Raw genomic sequence first — 21,810 nt, forward strand, 5'->3', positions numbered from 1 at the left:
CTACCTTTGGGTAAATATGATACAAACACACAGTGTATGTATGTATGAAATTCTCAAAGAATTAGTGAAAGTTATATAAAATTAAAAATCTATCTTTGTCATGGCTTTGGTCTGTCATAGCTAGTGGCCATGGGCTAACTCCTCATTGTGTACAGAATAGGGTCCCAATGTCTTAGATGATATGAACAATGTCCCACACTGTGGTCCTCCTGCTCTACTTCTGTTTCCCACATGCGCGTGCTCTTTGCAGAGCTCTTTTCTGTTATTTCAAGGAGTCCAAATCCTTAAGCTGCTGCCTCCATGATTGTATGGGCTGTGTTCTTCCCTCTCCCCAGGCGAGCTTCCACTCATCCTTCAAGACCCAGGTTGGAAACTTTGGAACTTCGAAAAAGACAACCCCAAGCCTGTGTTACTATCGCAGTATTTTAAATGTGCTGCTTTAACACTCACCAGTCCATGTTCTGTAGGGCAAGGACTGAGGTCTGTTTTCCACAGGTGTTCCCAATGAGGCTACAGGTCTGGTGTTAGGAGGAATTGCAGACATCTGAAGGCTTGAATGGGGCTAGAGGATCCAGCCCAAAGTTCACGCAGCTCAGAAAGTGGCTGATGTGGAAGTTTAGCCTCTTCGCCAACGAGGGCCTTTTCTAATGACATGGTGAGTTCTGCAGAATGCGCCAAGGGAGAATAAGTCAGAAACCGTTGTGCCTTTCTTGACCTGACTTCCAAGTGTTAGAAGTGTTGGACATGCTTCTACCCTGTTCACACATAGGAATACGCATGAAGGGCCTCACACAGTGGACACCAGGAAGCCCAAAACTGTCTGACTCTGAGACTTCAGCTCTTTCCATAACAACAAGCTGTCAACCTAAAGATCTAACTTTCTTTCAAAGTCTATTTCTAACACACGACCAGCATTTAAGAGACTAGCAGATCACGCACTACCAGTCATGTCATCAATAACTTGAGTGGTGTCTGTGCAGGGAGTAGGGGTAGCCAAGCCCCTTCAGGTCTTTGCTTCTACAGACATTCATGTCAACTCTATTGGACCTTCCCATAAGGAAATCAGTATAGGGTTCAGGTCCCTCAACCCTTCTGTTTTCCATCTCAAGGGCAAGTCGAGATCCGGAGGGCAAGTCCCTGGAAGCATCATGAGACTCTCAGTGCCATCTTGTTTCCTTTGAAGCCAGGGAGTCACTGTTTAGAGGCCAAAAGGGTAGGCACAGGAGCAGCCAGAGGGTTTCCTTACAGATTCCTCTCCACTTGTCTGTGCCTTAGGCAGCAGCTGCATTCCTGTCCCACAGCTCCTGCTATGTGGTCGCTCTGAGAATGGCTCTTACTGGCCCAGAGGTTATTTCTTCCCCCAGTCCTGCAGGCCTAAGGTTCGAGTTCCTCGCTGCTGCTGCTGCTAAATATGCAGCCTTCTAAGCTAGTGTCTGGAGTCCATGGGTGCTATTACCCAGCAAGGCTCTCTAAATATTAATTCTCATCAAGGGGTACATTTCAAACCCCATTGCTTCATGGAGGTTCATCAGACCTTTGTCTCCCTCTCTCTCTCCCCACCTCCCTCTCTCCCTCCTTCTCTTCTTCCTTCTTTCCTCCCTTCCTTCCTTTTTACCTTCCTTTTTATGACAGGGTCTCATGTATCCCTGGATGGCCTCCAACTAGCAGTCTTCCTGACTCTGCCACACTACTTCTGGAATTACAAATATGCACTCCGGGCTCAGCTTGGAATCTTCCAGGAAGCAGGAGTTCAGACACCACAGTGGAGAGGAGCAGTGACTGAAGAGCTTTTCAGGACACCGGGCTGGAGACAGTGCCATGAAAATACTGGCTTCTGCGTGGCAGGATGCAGTAGACACTTTAAAAGAAAGGGTCATAGCTCAGGGGAAGGGCAAAGAAGGCAGTCAAGATAGAGTCAGAGGACACTCCACAAACTCACCTAACACTCGTCTTTTTAAAAATGTGTTAACATCCTAATGCAGCCCACATTGGCACCTTCTAAATTATTTTTAAATTATTTTTAATTATGTGTATGTGTGGGTGCCTATGTGGGAATATGTGCGCATGAGTGCAGGTGCCCCAGGAGGCCAGAGGCATTGATTCCCCTGAATCCGGGAGTTTGGGAGGTTGTAAGTGGCCTGACAAGGGTACTGGGAACCTCAGTCATGTCCTTTGGAAGAAGAGCAAGCTGCTGTGAAGCCCTGAGCCACCTCCCCATCCCCTAATACTGGTTTCCATGATGCACGAGGGATGCTTCCTGTCTTTGAGCTTCTGGTTTATCTTTCTGAGTATGACTATAGGTCATTAGCAAAAGTGTTTAATATCCCTGGAGGAAATGTCTACCTTAAATGAGACACAGGCAGATGTGGGTGTGAGACGAAGAGTTGGTCCATGGAAAAAACATGGACTGGGGATGGTCAAGGTTGGCTCAGCACCGATGTGCTATGGAGGTCAGCATCCACCACGCTGATTTGTTCTGAAGCAATGTAAGCAGATTCCTGGTTCTGCTGTGTGGAAACATGAGGGCTGTGTGCTCCCTTTCAGAGACTCCTGAATTGAGCGTTGGAACACTTCTCACTCTTCTAGAAAAGTTTACTGTATTTGAAGCTCACACAGACCTACAGAGGTCGACAGAGGCTGTTTCTGCTCTGCTCTGGGTCAGGACAGTGAGGACTGTGTGGACTGAATCTAGCAATCAAATGGCAGAGCTGAGCATGGACCTCAGCTTCTCTGACTTCTAGGCAAGGATTCTCCTCAGACAGAAAGGACAACATCAGTCATGCTGGCTGACTGATGAGGAAAGGCACCAGAGAAGTGGCAACCTCGTGTGGTCCAAATTCTGCTCCTGAACAGGACCAGAAAAGCTCTGCGTGAGACACAAAGGTGCAGGGACATGAACCTGGCCATCCTCCGCAGTCTACTTCCAGCTTTAGACTCTCCATCCCCACAAACTAGCCCATTTACACCTTATCCAGCACCCTTTGCTACGGTGGCATGTAGAAAGTTATTAAAAAGAAATCTTTTTTTTTTTTTTTTTTTTTTTTTACTATAAACTACTATGTGGTGGTGGTGGTGATGCTGATGGTGGTGGTGATGGTGGTAGAGTGGTGGTGATAGTGATGACATTGTGACAAAATATCCAACAGAGCCACTTCAGCAGGATGCTCCAGCAGGGCCCTTCAGCAGGACGTATTGATTTTGGCTCAAGTTTTCAGAGCATTTTCAGTTCATCATGGCAAAGGGGTGGGTTCAGTTTGTGAAGTGGGCGCACACGACAGGTTTCTTTACGTGCTAGTTAGACCAGAGAACACAGCACCGGAACAGAACTTGGGCTGCCCCCAGTGACTACCTGCCCCCACCTAGCCACACCTCCTAAAGGTTCCAAGGCCTTCCCAAACAGCACTGGGAACCAGGTGTTCAAACACAAAATGAGCCCGTGGGGGGCATTTCAGACCCAAACTGTGACAGCAGAGGATTCAAGAATAGAGGTTGGCTTCTGGTCACAGAAACCGAAGAAAACTAAGATCAAAGTGGGGGTTGAGGAGCTCAGAGAGCAACTTTCCCAGGATGCAGGGTAGAGTGGTTTCAGAACTACAGGTGACAGACAGGATTCTTGATGCTTGCCTGGTGCTCTGTGCTCTATCCTCGTCCCCCAGTGTGACCTGCCCTTAGTGTCAGGCACCCGGATTCTGGTGCTACAGCAGATGGAGCACAACGCTACCATCTAAAGGCCACACTTGGCTGTCTGCGAGAGCTTCTAGACTATTTTGTGCACTTCAGAGTCTGACTTCGAATCCACTGATACTCTCCATGGATATGGCTCCTTTTCCCTTATCATCAGCCAAGCCGACCATCTGCCTCAGTGGTGAATTCTACCTGCTTTGTCTCCCGGCCCCCTCAGCATCCCCCAGACAGATGGCCTGTATCTCTGGGCAAGCTCATCAATGGCCTCCTCCAACCTTAAGACAGGCATCTCTAATTAGACTCTAGGTCAACCTGTTTGCCTTCTTCAACCACAGATGGCTCCTCAGACACTGGATGGGGTGGACGGTCATTAGAGGAGGAAATAAAGCAAACAGGGCCCGGGGCTTCTGACCTGTGCTTTACCTTAATTTACTTGATTAATAATTGCCTTGATTATTTAAATCATTCATTGGCTTAAAAAGAAATTTAAACTAGATTAATTTATTCATATGGATATGTGTGTGCGCCATGCAGCACAAGGGTGAAGGTCAAAGGGCAACTTGTGAGAGTCAGTTTCTTCAACCACATGTGCTCCAGGGATGAGCTTGGGCTGTCGGGCTTTGTGGCAGGTGCTTTTACCCTCTGAGCCATTTATTATCATCATGTGTGTGCACATATATGAGCATGAGTATCCCAAAGTGTGTACGTGGTGGTCTGAGGACACGTTTGTGGAATCAGTTCTCTCCTTGCACCTTTTTGACTTCTAAGACTCCAACTCAGGTCATTGGCTTTTGGGCAAGTCCCTCACCCACTAATCCAGTGCACCAGCCTTGTCCACTTCTAAATGGAATGGTTTCGGTGACCAGTCTTCTCGCTCTGAATATCTATAAGGACTACTGTCCTTGCAGACACGTCCCCATGGAACCCACAGTGTGTCACATGGCTAAGAAGCACATCTCCTAAGTACCATTTCCCATATCTGTCACTGAAGCCTCTTGACATCTCTGTTTCTCCAGAGGATGCCGTGGCCACTTGGCTTTGCTTATTCAGAAGCCACAGTAGGCGCCCTGAGCAGCCTTGGCTGTGCCTTGTGAGTGGGTTCTCCACAGAAGCGACTGCAGAGTGTGCATCTGTGGATTTGAGTGTCAGCACTGGCCTGGCGAAGGCTGTGGGGGAGCCCCAGTGATCCCCACATATAGAAATCTAGTTCTGGGCCTGAGCTGTCAGCCGCTCTGATTCACCTTCAGAAACCGTAGACAATGACAGTTTCCAGTTTTCCCACAGTTAAACCACAAGTACAGATGCCTCCTTTCCCCTAACAGATTCCAGTTGATGGGCATCATAGCTAGATTCCCTGGTACGCCTTTCCTTCCTCGAAAGTCTCCAGGTGTGTGTGCGTGTGTGTGTGTGTGGGGTGGGGGTGGGGGTTGGGAGCCAGCTCCTCCATCTTTCTGTCTCACTTGGAGGAGGCCTCACGTGTCACCTATCAGCCAACCCCAGCAGTGTAAGGAAAGCTTTGGCACAGCACTAAGACTTTCTTGGTTCTGTTTGGTTTGTTTGTAGCACTGGGGATTGAACCCAGGCCCTCACGCACGCTAAGGAGGTGCTCTGTCTTTGTCTGTCTTTGAGTTATTGCAGCCAGCCTTGCACCAGGATTTGAAACCCGGACTCTGCAACTCACCCGACTAAATTCTTTATGGATGGACCAGGAGCTTCTACCTGCTTCCAGTGGTGCAGCTGTGAGAGACAGATGGTAGGAAAAAATACCCAGTAGCTGCTCTTAGCACAGCTCATATGTCTGAAGGTGTTGCAGCCCCTTATAGTGCTGAAATGCTCACCCTGAGTGGAGATCAAAAATGCTACTGAGACACATGACACATGACAATGCAAGCTGGGTTACATGTAACACAGCATGCATGAGAAAGCACACACACACACACACACACACACACACACACACACACACACACACGCATATTTGCCCATATGTACTGGGGTCATCTGCACTACTAAACTCTGTTGTCATGTTCCAGCCTGCTTCCCCCCTGGGAAGTGTAGCTTTTCTTAATAAACTGCCCCCCTGTTTCTGCTGCAGTTAGGTTTCTCTGCTCAATTTCTTGTTCTGGAAATAAAAACCTAGAACCCACGAGAGGTGTCCTCTGAACCTCCAAATTAGTGTCAAGCCACCCTGTGTACCTGTGTTTGCTTTGCCTGTTGATTGCAAGAGGTCATACTCGGTGACCAGCCCATGCCACTGGGGGTCAGTGCAGGTGTACTTCCTTCAGTGATGACGTCACCCAAGGAGGTTCTTGGAGTGTCCTCGTGGTTAAACAACTCGGACTGTACAAACACACAAATGCAGTCTCACTAGCTGACTTAGAAATGAAGGCTTAGCTTTGGTTCCTGTCACCCCGAGACAGGAAACCGGCTTAGAAACTTAGTGCTCCAGGGCACAGGGATGAAGAGCCTATGAATCCACCTCTCTCTCTCTCTCTCTCTCTCTCTTTTGTATTACTGCTTAATCAGCAAATACCCTCTGGGATGGCGTGTGCTCCTGGCCGCAGTTTCTAGGCACTTCAGCAGTCTGCATGCTGTTGATTCTGTGGATAGCTTTGGAGGAAGGAATATCAATCTTAATAAGAATAAAAATATGCTTTGTTAAAATAGAGAAATACAGGTTCCTCAGCGCAGAGTTATTGGTACCCAGCCATCATTTATCAAGCTTAACAATGTGTGTGCATGTACCTACTTGAGTTTCTGATGAAGACCAGAGCAACGAAGCCACAAAAAGCACCGATGACTAACGACGCTCACTCATACACAGAGCTGGGGGGGGGGGGTGAAGGGAGAAGGAGGACAAATGCTTTACTCAAGTGAGTAGTGACCAGGAATTTTGTGTCTCAAAAAGGGAAGGAGTGTTAATGAAGTAGTATACTTACTTTGAAAGTCAGGTAAAAAGTATTTTACACATCCTTGAATTAGTTGAAGGCTCTTTTAATAAGAAACACAGTACAAAGTCTTTACAAACTATTGTTATTTGGGGCTGGAGAGATGGTTCATCAGTTAAAAGCACTGGTTCCTTTTGTAGAGGACACAGGTTTGATTCCCAGCATTCACATGACAGCTCACAAGAGTCATATAACTCCATTCCAGGGAATCTAACTCTTCTGGCTTTTGTGTACTACAAGAAAGTTGTACTGACATACATTCAGGCAAAACATCCATGCACATAAAGTTTTTGTTTTTTAAAGAAAAAATATTATTTTCTTTTAAAGATTGTGTGTGTGTAGGGGGGGAGTATGGTGTGTGTGTGTATGTGTGTGTGTTATGATGTGTGTGTGTGTGTGTGTGTGTGTGTGTGTGCATTTATGTGTGTTGTGTGCTCCAGGTGCCTGAGGACACCTAGAACCAGAGTTAGAGGTGGTTGTGAACCACCCAGTGTAGGTGCTCGGAACTGAACCCATATCATCTGCAAGAGCCATAAGTATTCCCAATTGCAAACTACCTCTCAACCCTTTGTTATTATTTTCAAAAGTAGTGAAATATACATAACTTAACATCAGTTATTTTCCTATTGCTGTGATTTAGGACTAGGAGCAAGGCAACTTGTAAAGCAAGGCCTTATTACTTGACGTACATTTCCGAAGGGTTGAAAGACCACCATGGTAGCATGCAGCAGACAACACCTTGAGGACAGAGGCCAGAGGCTCTTGAACCATAAGCATGGGAGATGAGGTGGAAGCACTGAGTCTTTAAACTCTCGAAGCCTGCCTCCAGTGACACACTTTCCCCAAAGAGGCCACACTTCTTAAACCTCCCCAGACAGCACCACCAACTGGAAACAGTGTATTCAAATGCCCAGTATTATGGTGGACATTTCATTCAAACCAGTAGAGCCTCACGACCGATTTCAGATGTGAATTCAGTGGCATTGAGTATGCAAACCTATTGTGCTGCCATCACTCCTATCAGAGTCCAGAAGTGTCTTCATACCCCAAAAGTGAGGCTATGTGAAAGAGAGCCCCTCCATTTCCTCCCTCTGTCCTGTAAATCATTGGATTCTCTGGCTCTATGCACCGGATCATCCTGGGTACCTTACATAAGTAGAGTTACAATTGTCTTTCTGTAATGTCCTCCCTTTGTTTGGCATTATGTTCTCAAGGTTCCTAAATCTAATAATAAGTCATTATATGTATATACCACATGATATCTACTCATCAGTATATCAATGGACCCCGCAGTTGAGTCTACTGTTGGTATTGTAGTTGATGAAACAGATTGTGAGCGTCTCTGAGGTCCTGCTCCTGGTCCTTCGGGGCGTGTACCTATTCAGAGACTATTGCTACACCCGATGAAGGAAGTATATTTTGAAGCATGCATAGTTTTTGCAAAACGCTTAAAAGGTGTATTCTAAAGCAGCCAGCACCCACAGGTTGATAGTCCATCTGATTTCATCTTGAAATTTAACTGCCATGAGAGAGAAAGCCACTGCACAAGAGTTTTGTAAAATCAAGTAGCTTCTGTGTTATTCATGGAGGTTTCAGCTAATAGGGGTCCGATTGTGTCCTGGGCTTGCATTTGTGTGGGTCTCCCAGTCACGGGATCAAGTGTAAGAGATCCATGGTCTAACCCAGGTCTAACCCAGAGCACAGTCCAAGAAAACAAGGCTGCACTTCAGGAATGAGACAAAGGGAAGCTTCTTCAGCAGGCACGGAAAAGAATGCCAGGATGCCAGATGTAACCTAGTTCCCTTATCTGGCCCACGGCCTCCTTCCTCTTCTAGCCGGATGGCTGTGATGACAATTGAAAGATATCCCCATGTCTTCCTTGGTGGAGAAAAATCAGAACATCTTATGATGATGGTTTCAGCATTTAAGGGTAATTTGCATCCAAAGTTCTGCTCAGTCCGACTTAATTTCTTCAAAACAATATTCCTTAAGTGGACTCCCAAGTCCTCGCAGTTAGTACCAGTTCCTAAAAGAACCTCATTTCCAAGCCAATCAATCTGGTATTGAAATGCCTCTTGACTCAATCAACTTTACTTCGGAAAGAAAGCTAGCATTCTGCACACAGAGAATGGCAGAAACTCAAGTACAGGCCTCACACTGTGTTCTGCGAAGTGAGCAGCTGACACACAGTAAGTTGGTGTTGGGGACACTTGGAGAGAAAAAGTAGTGTTCTCTACAATGAAGAAAGGGCACTCTTTGGGTCAGGGCTTATTTTACCCTGACAAAGCTGGGAATAGTTCAGCTACGGCATTGCAGACACTGTCTCGTTCACACACTCATTAATAGGATCACCTTTCATTACTGAGTAACGACAGATAATGAAAATTAATCAGACAAAACCCCTTTTGACATAGTCTTCAGGGGTGATGTCACCAACCTTGAATAGGTGACAGCCCCATTCTGTATGGACTGTAAATTCCCAGGAGGTCTCAGATGCCAGGCTCCTTTGCTTGGAACAAAGACCAAGCATGCTTACTCATTTACAGAATGCCTTTCCCATACCTGGAGCATCCAGTGCTTTAGCGTCCGTCACCTGAACATTGCTATGTTCTCATAGCAGTATAGCCCTGACTCCTACCAACCATTCATCAGTCTGAAGAGGAGAATGGGTGAGCAGTTCCTCCCATCCTGCCCGTGCTCTGCTATCTCCTTTCCACCTGAGCTAGTCTGTCACATGCTCCTGTCATTATCCTGTGTATCAATGTATATCATTGTCATCTGTGAAGGCAGAATGGACAAAGCACATTCTCATGTGGAGTCCTCATGAAGAGTTCTTAGATCCCCATATGTCTGGGCCAAGTTGAGTGGACCTAAGAGTCACCAGGGAAGGCCAGACGGTGGCTCATTAGGCGAGAGCATGCAAGCCTGACTACCTGAGTTCAGTCCCTGGAACTGTAGAAAGCAAGAACAGATTTTCAAAACTACCTCTGACCTCCACATGTGTGCTGTGGGATGCATGTGCCCCCTTCTCATACACGCACATGTTAATAATAATGATAATAAGTTTTAAAATTAATCTTGACTTTATAAAAAATAACCATCAGAGAAGACAGATTCCTGGGTTTACAGACCGGGACTCCCATGAATACAGCCCAGCAAACTGCAATTTAAAAAGCACTAAAAGCACTATGCCAGGTTTCCCCTCACTGTAAGAAGCCATATATTACTGGAGTAATAACACAGAATTTCTGCCCCAGCCCTGGGCTCAGTTGAGTTGGATAAAGGTTGTTCGTAAGGAGCATACGAGTGGTGGTTCTCAGCTTCCTCCACAGAGTCTGAGAGGAGACGCAAGTTTCTGTAAACACAGTTTGCCAAATTGTTTTTTGAAGCTAATCATTACAAGAGCCTGATTCAGTCAATAAAATCCAGTCACGTTTTTGTGTGGTTCAACATAATTAAGGTCGGAAGTTCCTGTTTGGGGTGTTCCGGACGGCTGTGAACCTTGACTGACAGATTGGAAAGGCAGAAAGTTCCAGAGAAATGCCAACTTCCACAGAGCCGTGTGAGCTGGGAAACTAGCCAATCCCTCCTCTCTGGCCCCAGTTTTCTCGTGATAAGAGACCTATGCCTTACCTCTCATAGGTCTTAGGAAGGTAAAAGACTGAAAAAACGCCCACAGGCTCGAATGGCATGCTACCTTTGAGAGCCAACTCGGGAATTTAATGAAAGGCCCTGCCACCTCTCTGAGAGCTGAGATGTATTTGGAAAGTGTCGCTGGAGAGAGAGGAGCAGAGCTGTGTAAAGCACACACTGTGGGATTCATGGTGCCTTCCCTCCGCTGCCAGAAGCATCATTATTCTCATGGCCATTGCTACTTAATGCCCTGCAGAGAGCAGGGAGCAGACGCAGCTGTGTAGTGGCTGGGGCCACAGAAAGGAGATGCAGGCAGGCGAGGGAGAGGCATAAAGAAGAGCCGACAGTGGGTAGTGATCCCGAGTCCAGCATCTCCATTTTTGAATGTTATTCATTCCAGAGATGTCTGTGGTGACACATGCCTATAATACCAGCACTTGGGAGGCTGAGGCACGAGGCTCACCTTGAGTTCAAGGCCATCCTGGGCAAAAGAGTAAGAGCCTGCCTCAATCAATCAATCATCAGTCAATCAAGCAAGCAAACAAGTAAAAGTTATTCCTGGTGACTGAATAGATAGATGACTAAATCCTTATAAAAGCCATTATGACGTAGGCTGACTTTAACACTCCCTCTGCAGGGAGTCACTACTTTGAGCTGAATGTCCACCAGGACCATTTCCTATGCCTGCCTGGACAGGTACCTGGACTCCTGAAATCACGGAGAGGATCTTATGTGTATGCACATGTGCTCTGTGTATGTCCTTTAAAATATAAACAAGATCCTCTCGGATGACTCTTTCTGAAGCTGGCACTTTGCAGTGGCCAACACATGTTGGAGACTCGTTGTTGCCCAGACAGATAGATCTGCCTGGCTCAACTGCGGTAAACCTTCAGAGCTGGGGCAACTCCTTGTCCGTGGAGTCTCTATCCCCATACTCTCTACTAACTCGCTACAAGAACAGTGATTGCTCTTGTGCACCTCCGTGTGCTGTGCTTTATTTAATGCTTCTGAGGTGACTTGTATTTTGGACCCCAGCCTGTGGGATGGTGCTGTCCATTTCCAGTTGGGTCTTAACCCCTCGGTTACTCATTGGCCCCTCACAGATATGCAAGAGGTGTGTCTTTTAGGTGATTCCAAACCCAGCGAGGTTGACAGTGATTAACTTGGACATAGGTATTTTAGATACTGAACCTTGCTTTGTTCCATACAATGCCCACTCTGTAATGTTCTTCTCATACTTTACCGAGATCAGAAAATAGGGGCTTACAAAACCTCTGGCTATTATGATATTATGGTCAGATTTCCTGAAACTGAAGCTAGAGATATTTTGAGCCGCTAAGTGGGTGCTGGAGACCAAACTCTGGTTCTGGGCTAGAGTAGTAGCATTCTTAACTACCGAACTATCTCTCCAGTCCGTATGATATATGGTTTTACATTGCTGAACAACAGGATAAAGGGGTACATTCTGAGAGATGCAGTAACATGAGAGTCTGTCATTGTGCAAACATTGCAGAGTATACTCACTTAAACCTACCTAGATGATATAGCTGATAACACACGCAGGCACACACACACACACACACACACACACACACACACACACACACGCACACACACACACACACAGATCACATACCCACTCCCCGCCCCCACCTGTGGCTGCTAGGGTCATTTGAGACAAAACCACACAAGATAAAAAATCAAACATAGACGAAAGCCTCTCCTGGAGTGATTCGGTGAACAGCTGTCTGAGTTGCTGCCTGCACAGGGCAATGTGCTGTTCTGTAGCCAACTGTGTTTTTTTAAAGTACAAGTTCGCTCTAAAATAACAACCAAGAGTGCAGTATACTAAGAACACAAACCACAAATGCAAAGCAAACACAGTTCTTAATTTCCATTATCGAGTAGTAACTGTACATGGTTTGCTTTCATAGTGCTGGCAGCATGGCAGACTTGTTTACATAGACACGTGACTCACATAGTGTGTGGCGATAGGCGGGTGGCTACAGCATCCCTAGGCAACAGGAATCTTCACTCTCCTCCATTCTGCTCTCATGAGACCACTACCCTATACGTGGCCTGTCCTCGGCAGGAATGTCATTGTCATTCGTGACTGCACATACTTCCTCTTGCTTACCAGCTCCTGGCTTTAAGCCATTGTAGTCTTTGTAATTTCCTAAATGATTTAGAGCAGAAAGGGCATTTTGGGGGCCAGACATTTGTTCTTTTGTCCTTGGTTCTTGCCAGAAGCTCCAGAGTGACAACAGGGACAGACAAGCTTTTGGTTTGTGGACGCCCTTGCAAGCACATGAGAGATCATGTTTGGGAAGCCTCTAGAATGGATACTGGGTGGAGGAGAGCAGCCAGCCAGATTCGGGGGGCCGCAGTCCTAATTCCTGCTCCTCAGTCTCCTACGAGGAAAGAAAAGCAGAAAGTCAGTGGCCAATGCCTTCATCCGCCATGCCTGTCTAATGACAGGACTTCCCCAAATGATCAGGTTGGAAAACTTTGGACAGCTGAATAAATGTCCCTGGAGGGCAACACTGAAGCACTCTCCTCCTCCTCTTCCTCCCCCTCCTCCTCCTCCCCCTCCTCCTCCTCCCCCTCCTCCTCCTTCTCCCCCTCCTCCTCCTCCTCCATCTTGCCCTGCATCCCTCCATCTGACCCTCAGTGTAAGCCTGGGCTTATAGCTGTTGTCTGAGGTAGGGTAGGAGGCAGTCTTAGGGACTGTGCTCCCGACCTGGCATCCCTCCAGGAAGACAGCATCAGAATGAAATTGAGTTAGAAGGTGCCCAGCTCTGGAGCCTGCTGCTTCTAGAACCACTGCCTGTTCAGTGCTTAGTGAGCCAGAGCCCTTTATTCCCAATATCTACCACTGCTGAGTGAGAAGACAGGAGAGCTTATCCTCAATGCAAATGAGTTGAGGTGACCTCCAGAACCCACACTCTGAAATACTGCTACATGATCATGCACATATCTCCTTATTTTTCTTTCTTTTTTTTTTCTTATTTTTCTAGAAGCAATAGAGCCCACCATCTCTTCTTTTCATGAGTGGGATTTTTTTTTTTTGGACAGGGTTTCTCTGTCCTGGAACTTGCTCTGTTGACCAGGCTGGCCTTGCACTTACAGAGATCCACCTGCCTCTGCCTCCCAAGCTCTGGGATCTACCACCACCACTGGGCAGGGTGGGATATTCTTTTAAGGGCCCTATGGTTCCCATACATGAAGGTCTGGCCATGTTATTAAGCACCGCAGTGGGAAGTCTCTCAAGCTGGCCCATGGTTCTCTACTTCCTCCACTCTGGTCGTTGTTCTGGTGACTGTGACATCACACAATCAAAGTGATTGTGCAGATATAGTTACGATGACTGTTTTGATGGGGTTTCTAGTGCTGTGATGAAAAATCATGAGAAAAGCCACTTGGAAGAAAACGGTTTAGTTCACTCACAGTTCCATGTTAAGCTCACCATCAAAAACACTGAGGGCAGGAGCTCAAGCCAGGCAGGAACCTGGAGGGGTGGGGGAGCTGATGCAGAGGCCATGGAGGAGGATGCTTGTCTACTCCCCATGGTCTGTCTGCTTTCTTAGAGAACCCTGGACTACCTGTAGAGGAATGGCCCTGCCCACAGTGGGCTGGGCCCTGTCCCATCAACCACAAATTAACAAAGTGCCCTATAAGTCTCCTACAATCCAATCTTACAGAGACATTTTCTCAGTTGAGACACTCTCCTCTCTGATGACTTTATCCTGTGTCAAGTCGACATAAATGTAGCCAGCACAGTGACTAATCAGTCGACCTTAATATAGTTTCTCCAGGTGGGTCTGCCGGACGATCCTGCCGATGCCAGGTAGATTTTTCTTTCAAGTAGATTTTTCTCTCACTGTTTGTAAAGGATGATGCCAGGATGATTAGATGCCGAGAGGACTGGGTGGCTCCGACCTGCCATTGCTGCTTTAAATGGGGCAGACACTCACACATGGGAAGAACCCATGAGAGGCTGACAGGTTCTGATGAAGGCCACTAAGAAGGTGGGGGTTTCAGTGCCACCATGGAAGGGAAGTGGTTTCTGGAAACACATCTGAATGGGTTTGAAGTGACGTCCCTCTCCAGCCGAAACTCTGCAAGCAGAAACACCCCACCTTTAGTCTGGGCCACTCTGTGCAGTCAACCTGAGACGAGTGGAATGAAGTGTGGGTGTTCCTTTCAGCTTCATGGTAATCCATTTTATAGCAATGAAAATCTTATACCTCCAAGCTTTCTAACCTTTCAATAAAAACCTCTGCTATACACTTACCGGGACCTGACATTTAATATCATAGCAGTTACTTCTTAAATTATCACCATTTTACATATAAGATTCCGAGGTATTATCCAGTTTTCCTAAGGATCACAGTAAGTAAAAGCATCCAGTGTAGCCTCCCCTCCCCCGGTGTCTGACTGTGCTTCAGGTACATTTGAAAGCACATGTGTGAAACTAAGGACCCTTCCTGACCGTGGTCCTCTCAGTTTATCCTTTTCAGATTCTTCTTTGCCTAACTCCTTGTAGCCTCTTGATTCTTTGAGTTTGCATATCCGATCCCTTCTGCCTTCAATGTACCCCATCTCTCAGTTCTTTGGCAATTGCAAATGACTCGGGTTTTTGGTTTTTTTTTTTGTCTTGCCTCAGATGGTACCTTGATGGAAAGATTGGGTACCCAATCTCCCAGATGGGGTCTAGGCTGCTGTGCAGCATCCAGACACATTCTTTTAATATATGGTGACTTCCCTAGTCAGTGTTGGAAATGTTTACAGCTATGATGAGCTATGGTGAGCTATGGTGAGCTGCTGGCAGGCCAGGAGGCTCATCACCACATCTCTTGCACTGGACTTAAAGCACAGTGGGACCTCAGCCAATGTTCCGGGAAGGAATCATTCAATTGACCAAGATACTTTACAAGAAATAATGAGGCATCCAAGGTCTTGAGGCAGGGGAGTGAGCTGTCAGATCAGGGCTTCCCAGAACAAGCTCAGGGCAAGCTTTTTACTGAGAGGAATTTTAAGCTTCGATTCGAGTGGCTTTGAATTTCTTGTGTTCTGATACTCGACTCTCAGCATTTCGGGACCACATTTAGAATGCCAGGCATCAGCAGAAACAGTCATAGTAACGGCCTCAGTTTCCCCTTTGGAATCAGGACTGGTGATCAATATAGGTTTGGCCCCAAGGTTTTTTTTTTTTTTTTGTCAAGGAGGCTGTGGGAAGTGGAGGGGCAAGGTGGAGACCTATAGATCTGACCTATGAGGAGTTGGGTACCATCTTTAGACCATTGCATATCTGATCATGTACTCCACTGTGGTTGAGGAAGACTGGAAAGTTTAGAGACAGCGCTTACAAATCTGAGCAGGTCAGGTAATGAATCATAACGCCCCTACTAGAAATTGTTGGGTGCCTCAGTTTCCCTGTCTGCGCAAAGTGCAATATACAGAGGGCACAAGACCACACACATCTTGGGACGCTGGAAAAGGAGGAAGTCGGGTTAAGGTGTTTCCAACCAAGTTTACACTAAGGCAAGGCGTAGCCGAGCCCGGGGTGGCGCAGAGCTGATACCTGGTGAGGTGCGGGGTCTAGGCCTTGTAGCAGACAGATACGGAAGTTCTTTGCTCGGAGAGGAGGAAACTGGACACCAGTAACCCGAGCCAGGGGCCCGGACCAGGCGGCAGGACTGGGAGGGGCTAGTCTGGGCGCCCGGCCTGCGGTGCTCTCAGCCTCGGCTCAGGGCGCTAGGGGCGGGAAGGGGTGGAGCCAGGTGGGGAGGAGCAAAACCCGGAGGCCTCGGGCACCGCGGGCAGAGCCAGAGCCGCTGGAACCAGAGTCCCGGCGCGCTGCTTTGGGACAGTCCGCCGTCCGAGCCGAAAGCACCCGCTGCCCGACACAGTCCAGGAGAAAGGCTAGTGAGGCCGGAGACCGGGCCACGGATTCTACTTCAGTTCTGGAGCTGCCAGGTTGTCTCCGCTGGCCCTGCCGCCCTAATAGCACCTAGCCGGACTTGCTCCTCACGTCCTGGTTGCGCTATGGATCCTTCGGAGAAGAAGATATCGGTGTGGATCTGCCAGGAGGAGAAGCTGGTGTCCGGTCTTTCCCGCCGCACCACCTGCTCGGACGTGGTGCGGGTGCTTTTGGAGGACGGCTGCCGGCGGCGCTGCAGGCAGCGGCGGGGCCAGCGACGGGGGTTGACGGAGGACCCTTCGGGCCAGTTGGGGCTGCCTGAACCCCCGGACGAAAACGACGAGGACGATGACGACGCGATGCCCCAGGGCATGCTATGTGGACCCCCGCAGTGCTATTGCATCGTGGAGAAGTGGCGCGGCTTTGAGCGCATCCTGCCCAACAAGACGCGGATCTTGCGCCTCTGGACTGCTTGGGGCGACGAGCAGGAGAATGTACGCTTCGTGCTGGTGCGCAGCGAGGCGTCGTTGCCTAACGCCGGCCCGCGAAGCGCCGAGGCGCGGGTAGTGCTCAGCCGAGAACGCCCCTGCTTGGCCCGGGGAGCCCCAGCGCGGCCCAGCCTAGCCTTGACCCAGGAGAAGCAGCGGCGGGTGGTACGCAAGGCCTTCCGCAAGCTGGCCAAGCTCAACCGGAGGCGCCAGCAGCAGCCGTCGTCGCCTTGTTCGTCCACGTCGTCGTCCACCGCCTCGTCCTGCTCGTCGTCTCCTCGGACCCACGAGAGCGCGTCTGTAGAGCGCATGGAGACGCTGGTGCATCTGGTGCTGTCGCAGGATCACACGATCCGCCAGCAGGTGCAGCGGCTCCGGGAGCTGGACCGCGAGATAGACCGCTACGAGGCCAAGGTGCACCTAGACCGCATGCGAAGGCATGGAGTCAACTACGTGCAGGATACCTATCTAGTGGGGGCCGACCTTGACCTCGACCGGCCAACTCCTGAAAAGGAACCGGAGGATGCGACGCTGGAGGAGAAGACAGAGGCGGCGGCACCCCTGGACGGCGAGGCGCAAGCGGCAGCGTTGGAGGAGCTGGCCCGGCGCTGTGACGACCTGGTGCGGCTGCAGGAGGAGCGCGCCCAGCAGGAGGAGTTGCTGGAGCGCCTGTCCGCCGAGATCCAGGAGGAACTGAACCAGCGCTGGATGCAGAGGCGCAATGAGGAGCTGGCGGCTCGAGAGGAGTCACCGGAGCCCGATGGCGGGCTGGATGGCGAGCTGCTGCTAGAGCAGGAGCGGGTCAGGACGCAGCTCAGCACCAGCCTTTACATCGGGCTGAGGCTCAGCACGGACCTAGAGGCCGTCAAGGCGGACTTGGATTACAGCCAACAGCAGAGGGACATTAAGGAGCGCGAGCTTCAAGGCCTTCTCCAGAGTTTGCGTACTTTTGAGCAGACGGTGGTGCGTGATGGGACTCTGGGTTCAGGTGAACCCTCACGCGAACCTCAGCCTCAGACGTGTGCAGAAATGTGGGTAGACCAGGCTCGCGGACTGGCTAAGAGTTGCCCCGGCAACGATGAGGACTCAGATACTGGGCTGAGCTCCATGCACAGCCAAGACTCAGACTCGGTACCCCCTGTGTGTGAATCCCTTGTGTAGAAGTTGTAGGGAGCTAGCTTAGACGCTTGCAGCATGCACTTGCTTGGCCTGCTCAGGGACATGAAGTGAGGCCATGGGGGTGAGCTCAGAGTTCCCATGGGTGGGTCTGGAGAGTGAGTGTGAAGGGGGGGGGGGGTCCTGGACAGGGAAGCCCTAAACTTCCTAAGCTTTAGAGGGAAGAGGAGTCAGGAGGTGAGAATCCCTCCCTGTTTTTAAAAAAAGCATTAGGTAAGTGACGAGGTCCAAGCCCATTTTCAAAACAAGAGAAAAGAAAAACATTATGGGACATTTTTACCACTCCTGTGTATGGGAAGGACCGATGACAGCTAGAACTGTGGTCTGTGTCATAAAGTGCTGCTAAAAGAAAACACTTGGATGGAAAGGAAATTCCTTGAATGTTAATTGTGACTGGAAACGTGTTCAAACTAGCCAAAGAGGACGCACTAGTGTGTTGGTCTCTGCCTTGCTTAACATCTTGATAAAACCATAGGCATCAAAATCCTCGCTGTTTACATTTCTTCAGGTTTGGGAATTACCCGTGTGCCAAATCCTTTGCCTTTTATTTCTGTCAAAGGCCAAACTGCACTGCGATCTGAGGCTGTGCTTCTCTCTACTAAATACGATGTGTTCAAGGCTCCCCACCTTCACCCCAAACATAGCACTTTGCGTTATAACATCCTGGCATACATAATCCAGGTAAAAGTGTAGTCTGGCTTTTTGGGGTGTTGCTGCAAAGGCAGGTGTGTGCTGCTCATCGCTTCAATTACAGTTTAAAAAGGGAAGCTGCGGAACTTGCCTCGGCCCCCTTTGCTGTTTTCAAAGAACATTCTGGTGTCAGCTACAACTTGGAAGCAAGAATCTTGGCACAGTGTTTAGCTGTTAAATACAGCTCCATTATTAAAACCAACTATGATCTTCACGAATTTTACCCAGACCTGAGTCCAACTTTAGTAGCTTGGGTTGGAGATAAGGTTCTGGTTCAAGTAAACTGAAAGTGTTCAAGTGCAAACAGCAGGGTTTACTAGCAAGGCCCCAAAGAGGAAAAAAAATGAAGCAATCTGATAGGCCACCAGGGGTAAACAAATAGATTGACCATAGCAGGGAGCCGTGGGGAAAGCACATGAAACTGGGTTAAGCATTTGAGTTGCTCCTGCCTGGCCACATCCCTCTGCGTGTGGCAGGGGAGATAGAAGGGTAGCATTGTCTCCTCTAGCTGGTGACAGTGTGGGGGGCCACTCAGTGTAATTGTTCCAGATACTTCAGTTTAAACTTATCAGTTGTAGTTAGCTATTGGGCCAGTGGAAGGAACCTGCTAGTCTATTTCCCTGTGGAGCCCTGTACTTTCTGAGGAATGTGGATCTAATCTGTCCAGAGGAAGTATTAACAATGGTGTGTGTGTGTGTGTGTGTGTGTGTGTGTGTGTGTTGCCAGTGAGGTACAGAAGGCTGGTATCAACTAAACTAGTTGAGTGGCTGGCTGTCATTCCCACAATGACATGAAAGATAAGTTCAGCGGCTTGGGATTTGTAACTATTTCTTCCCTTTTGAGATCACCTGTCTGAGGGTCCCCAACAGGAGCACGACCTCCCGAACTCCTCAATTCGCTATTGGAATGTCCCCTTTTCACAGACTGTCCCCACACTGATGCCACTGTGGAATTATAACACACGGGACCATTCTCGGATGTTCAAGTAAAAAGACACTTTTCTTAATTGATACTTTTTGAAAGACTTTACTTGGTGTAGTTACATTGTTGTTGCTTAGCTTCATCCAGGGCAGAGAACATCCACACACTTGGTCCGGTTCAAAAGAGGAAGGGACGAAAAGAAACTCCACCAGAAGAAACTCCTGGTCCCCAGACAATCATTTGATTCTGTAACACAGAGCTTAACGACAGCCTTCCTTTTTGAGGCAGAGGTAAAATCCTCATTAGAGTGTGACAAATGCCACCTGTCTGAATGGTTTATGCTGGCAATGGGCTGACCTGGTGGTTTTTAAAATTATCATGCTTTTTTCTCTTGCCCCTGGGGTTGTAGGGGAGGTGGTTCCTGGCCGTTTATTAACTCAGGAGGAACATTGAAGTTGGCAGAGTGCGACTGCCTGGCAGAAAGGACCTGTTTTCCTTTTGACTATTATTATTTTAAACTTTGATGGGTAGCTGATGTCAGCAGATATGCCTGAAAGCTGCAAAGCAAACACACCACATCACAGGAGGAGGGCCTGCAGGGGTTTGGAGAACATTCCCTGTCTAACACATGATGCTGCTGCCCTGCTTAAAACTCTTCAGACAGCTGGGGGGCTTTGCTTATGACTAAGGATAGTCTAGTCTTCTCCTTTTTCCTTTTGTTCCAATCAATTCTATTCCTGTGAGATATTCTCTGTGTGAGTAGGAGAAAGGAGAATTGGGGGGGAGGGGGAGGCAGTAGTTCCTTTTGTGAAAAGTTCTTGTCACAACCTTATGTGTAGGCTTGAAGTTTCACTGATGAATGAGTGTGCTCCATTTTCCTGCGTATGCATAGTTCCCGTGACACTAGAGGTGAGTCAACATTGAGACATCATCCCTGTGAGAGGGGCTCCTGCTCTCTAATGGTTTCCAGGCCTTATGGTAATCCAGCACCCTTGCGAAGAGAATGTCATAAGCTCCTTCCCAGCCAGCCCCATTTTTCTTCTGGACGATCCACTGTGTGGATCCTATGGACCCTATGGGGTCCTCTGCATCCCATCCAGAATGCTCTCCCAAACCCAGCATCCCATGTAGCCTTACTGTGCTCTTACTTCCTTCTATAAAGTATGGTCATTAGGTCCACGAGATGAGGGCTTAGTGGGTAAAAGGTCCTGACACCAAGCCTGACAAGAGTTTGATTCTCAGGTCACATGTGGTGGAAGGAGAGAACCGACTCCTGCAAATTGTCCCCTGACCTTCTCAGAGGTGCCTGGTCTTGCACCTGCGACCACACACAAGTACACAATGTACATTCACGTGAGTGGGCACATGTATATCCACTCATGCATGCGCACGCGCACACACACACACAGACACACACAAATGCTTTTTTAAAAGAATGGTTATTATTTTTATTAATAGTTTCTTCCCTAGAAAAAGCTGCAGAGCACGGTCTTGATGAAGAACTTGGAAACAACCTAAATTTTGGAAAGAAAGGCTTTTGCCACACGAAGCCTGTCACTGCTAAAATTTGCCAAAGTTCCCGTCAGTACATTTTGTGCACTTTGAAGTTTTCCTAGTTTGCTCTATTGTTGCAAGATAATTTTGAAATATTGCTGTGTGCATTGGCCCCATACCGTGAGCAACCACGCTTGAGCTTCATGGTTTCTGTGACAGCGCTTGCCATTAACCCATGTTCTAACTACTGTAAAATAACTCTGTGCCAAGCTCCTTTATGAAGGCATCTGCTTTGGAGACTCCCTCCTGCTCCCCCTCAAGAGATCCCTGGGAGGAGAATTCTTACCTTAAGGAGCAGACACATTTATAAGCTTCGTGTATATTTGTCACGCTGCGTTTCAAACAATTTATTCTAATTAAAGTAAGCTATGCATAAAGGTACTTTATCCTAAATGTCATTAGATATTGGTTTTTGTTTTTGTTTGTTAAAAATAGTTTCATCAAAACTTATTAATTCATATGGACTTGAAGTCAGGGCTGGGCATCGTCATCCTAAAATATCCCTGTAACGAGCTGGGGCAGTTGGTAGAGGTGTTCAGTCATCTGGGGAGTAACTTGGTGCTAGAGCTCTTGTGTAAATGCTCCTGGCCCTGGCTTTGCTCTCAAGCCACAACAACAAGACTGAAGCCTTTATTATAAGACTTAGGATGACATGACAGGGCCTAGGGGCATAACTCACTTGGTAGCGCTGCCTCGCAGGTAGGAGCCCTGGGTTTGGTCATCAGCATCATGTAAAACCAGGCACGGTGGTTCATAACTGTTATCCCAACACTCAACAAGTGAAGGAGGAGGG

General features: G+C 48.2%; 1 protein-coding gene across 1 annotated transcript; it reads left to right on the forward strand.

Annotated features, from left to right (window-relative positions):
* Positions 1-16,089: 16,089 nt before the first annotated feature.
* Positions 16,090-21,403, forward strand: Rassf10 (Ras association domain family member 10). Its single transcript, NM_001400602.1, is given in 1 exon segment — positions 16,090-21,403. A coding segment is annotated over 1 exon segment (1,524 nt). The 5' UTR covers positions 16,090-16,313; the 3' UTR covers positions 17,838-21,403.
* Positions 21,404-21,810: the final 407 nt, after the last annotated feature.

This window comes from Rattus norvegicus, chromosome 1 (assembly GCF_036323735.1).
Source record: "Rattus norvegicus strain BN/NHsdMcwi chromosome 1, GRCr8, whole genome shotgun sequence".
Classification (NCBI taxonomy): Eukaryota; Metazoa; Chordata; class Mammalia; order Rodentia; family Muridae; genus Rattus; species Rattus norvegicus.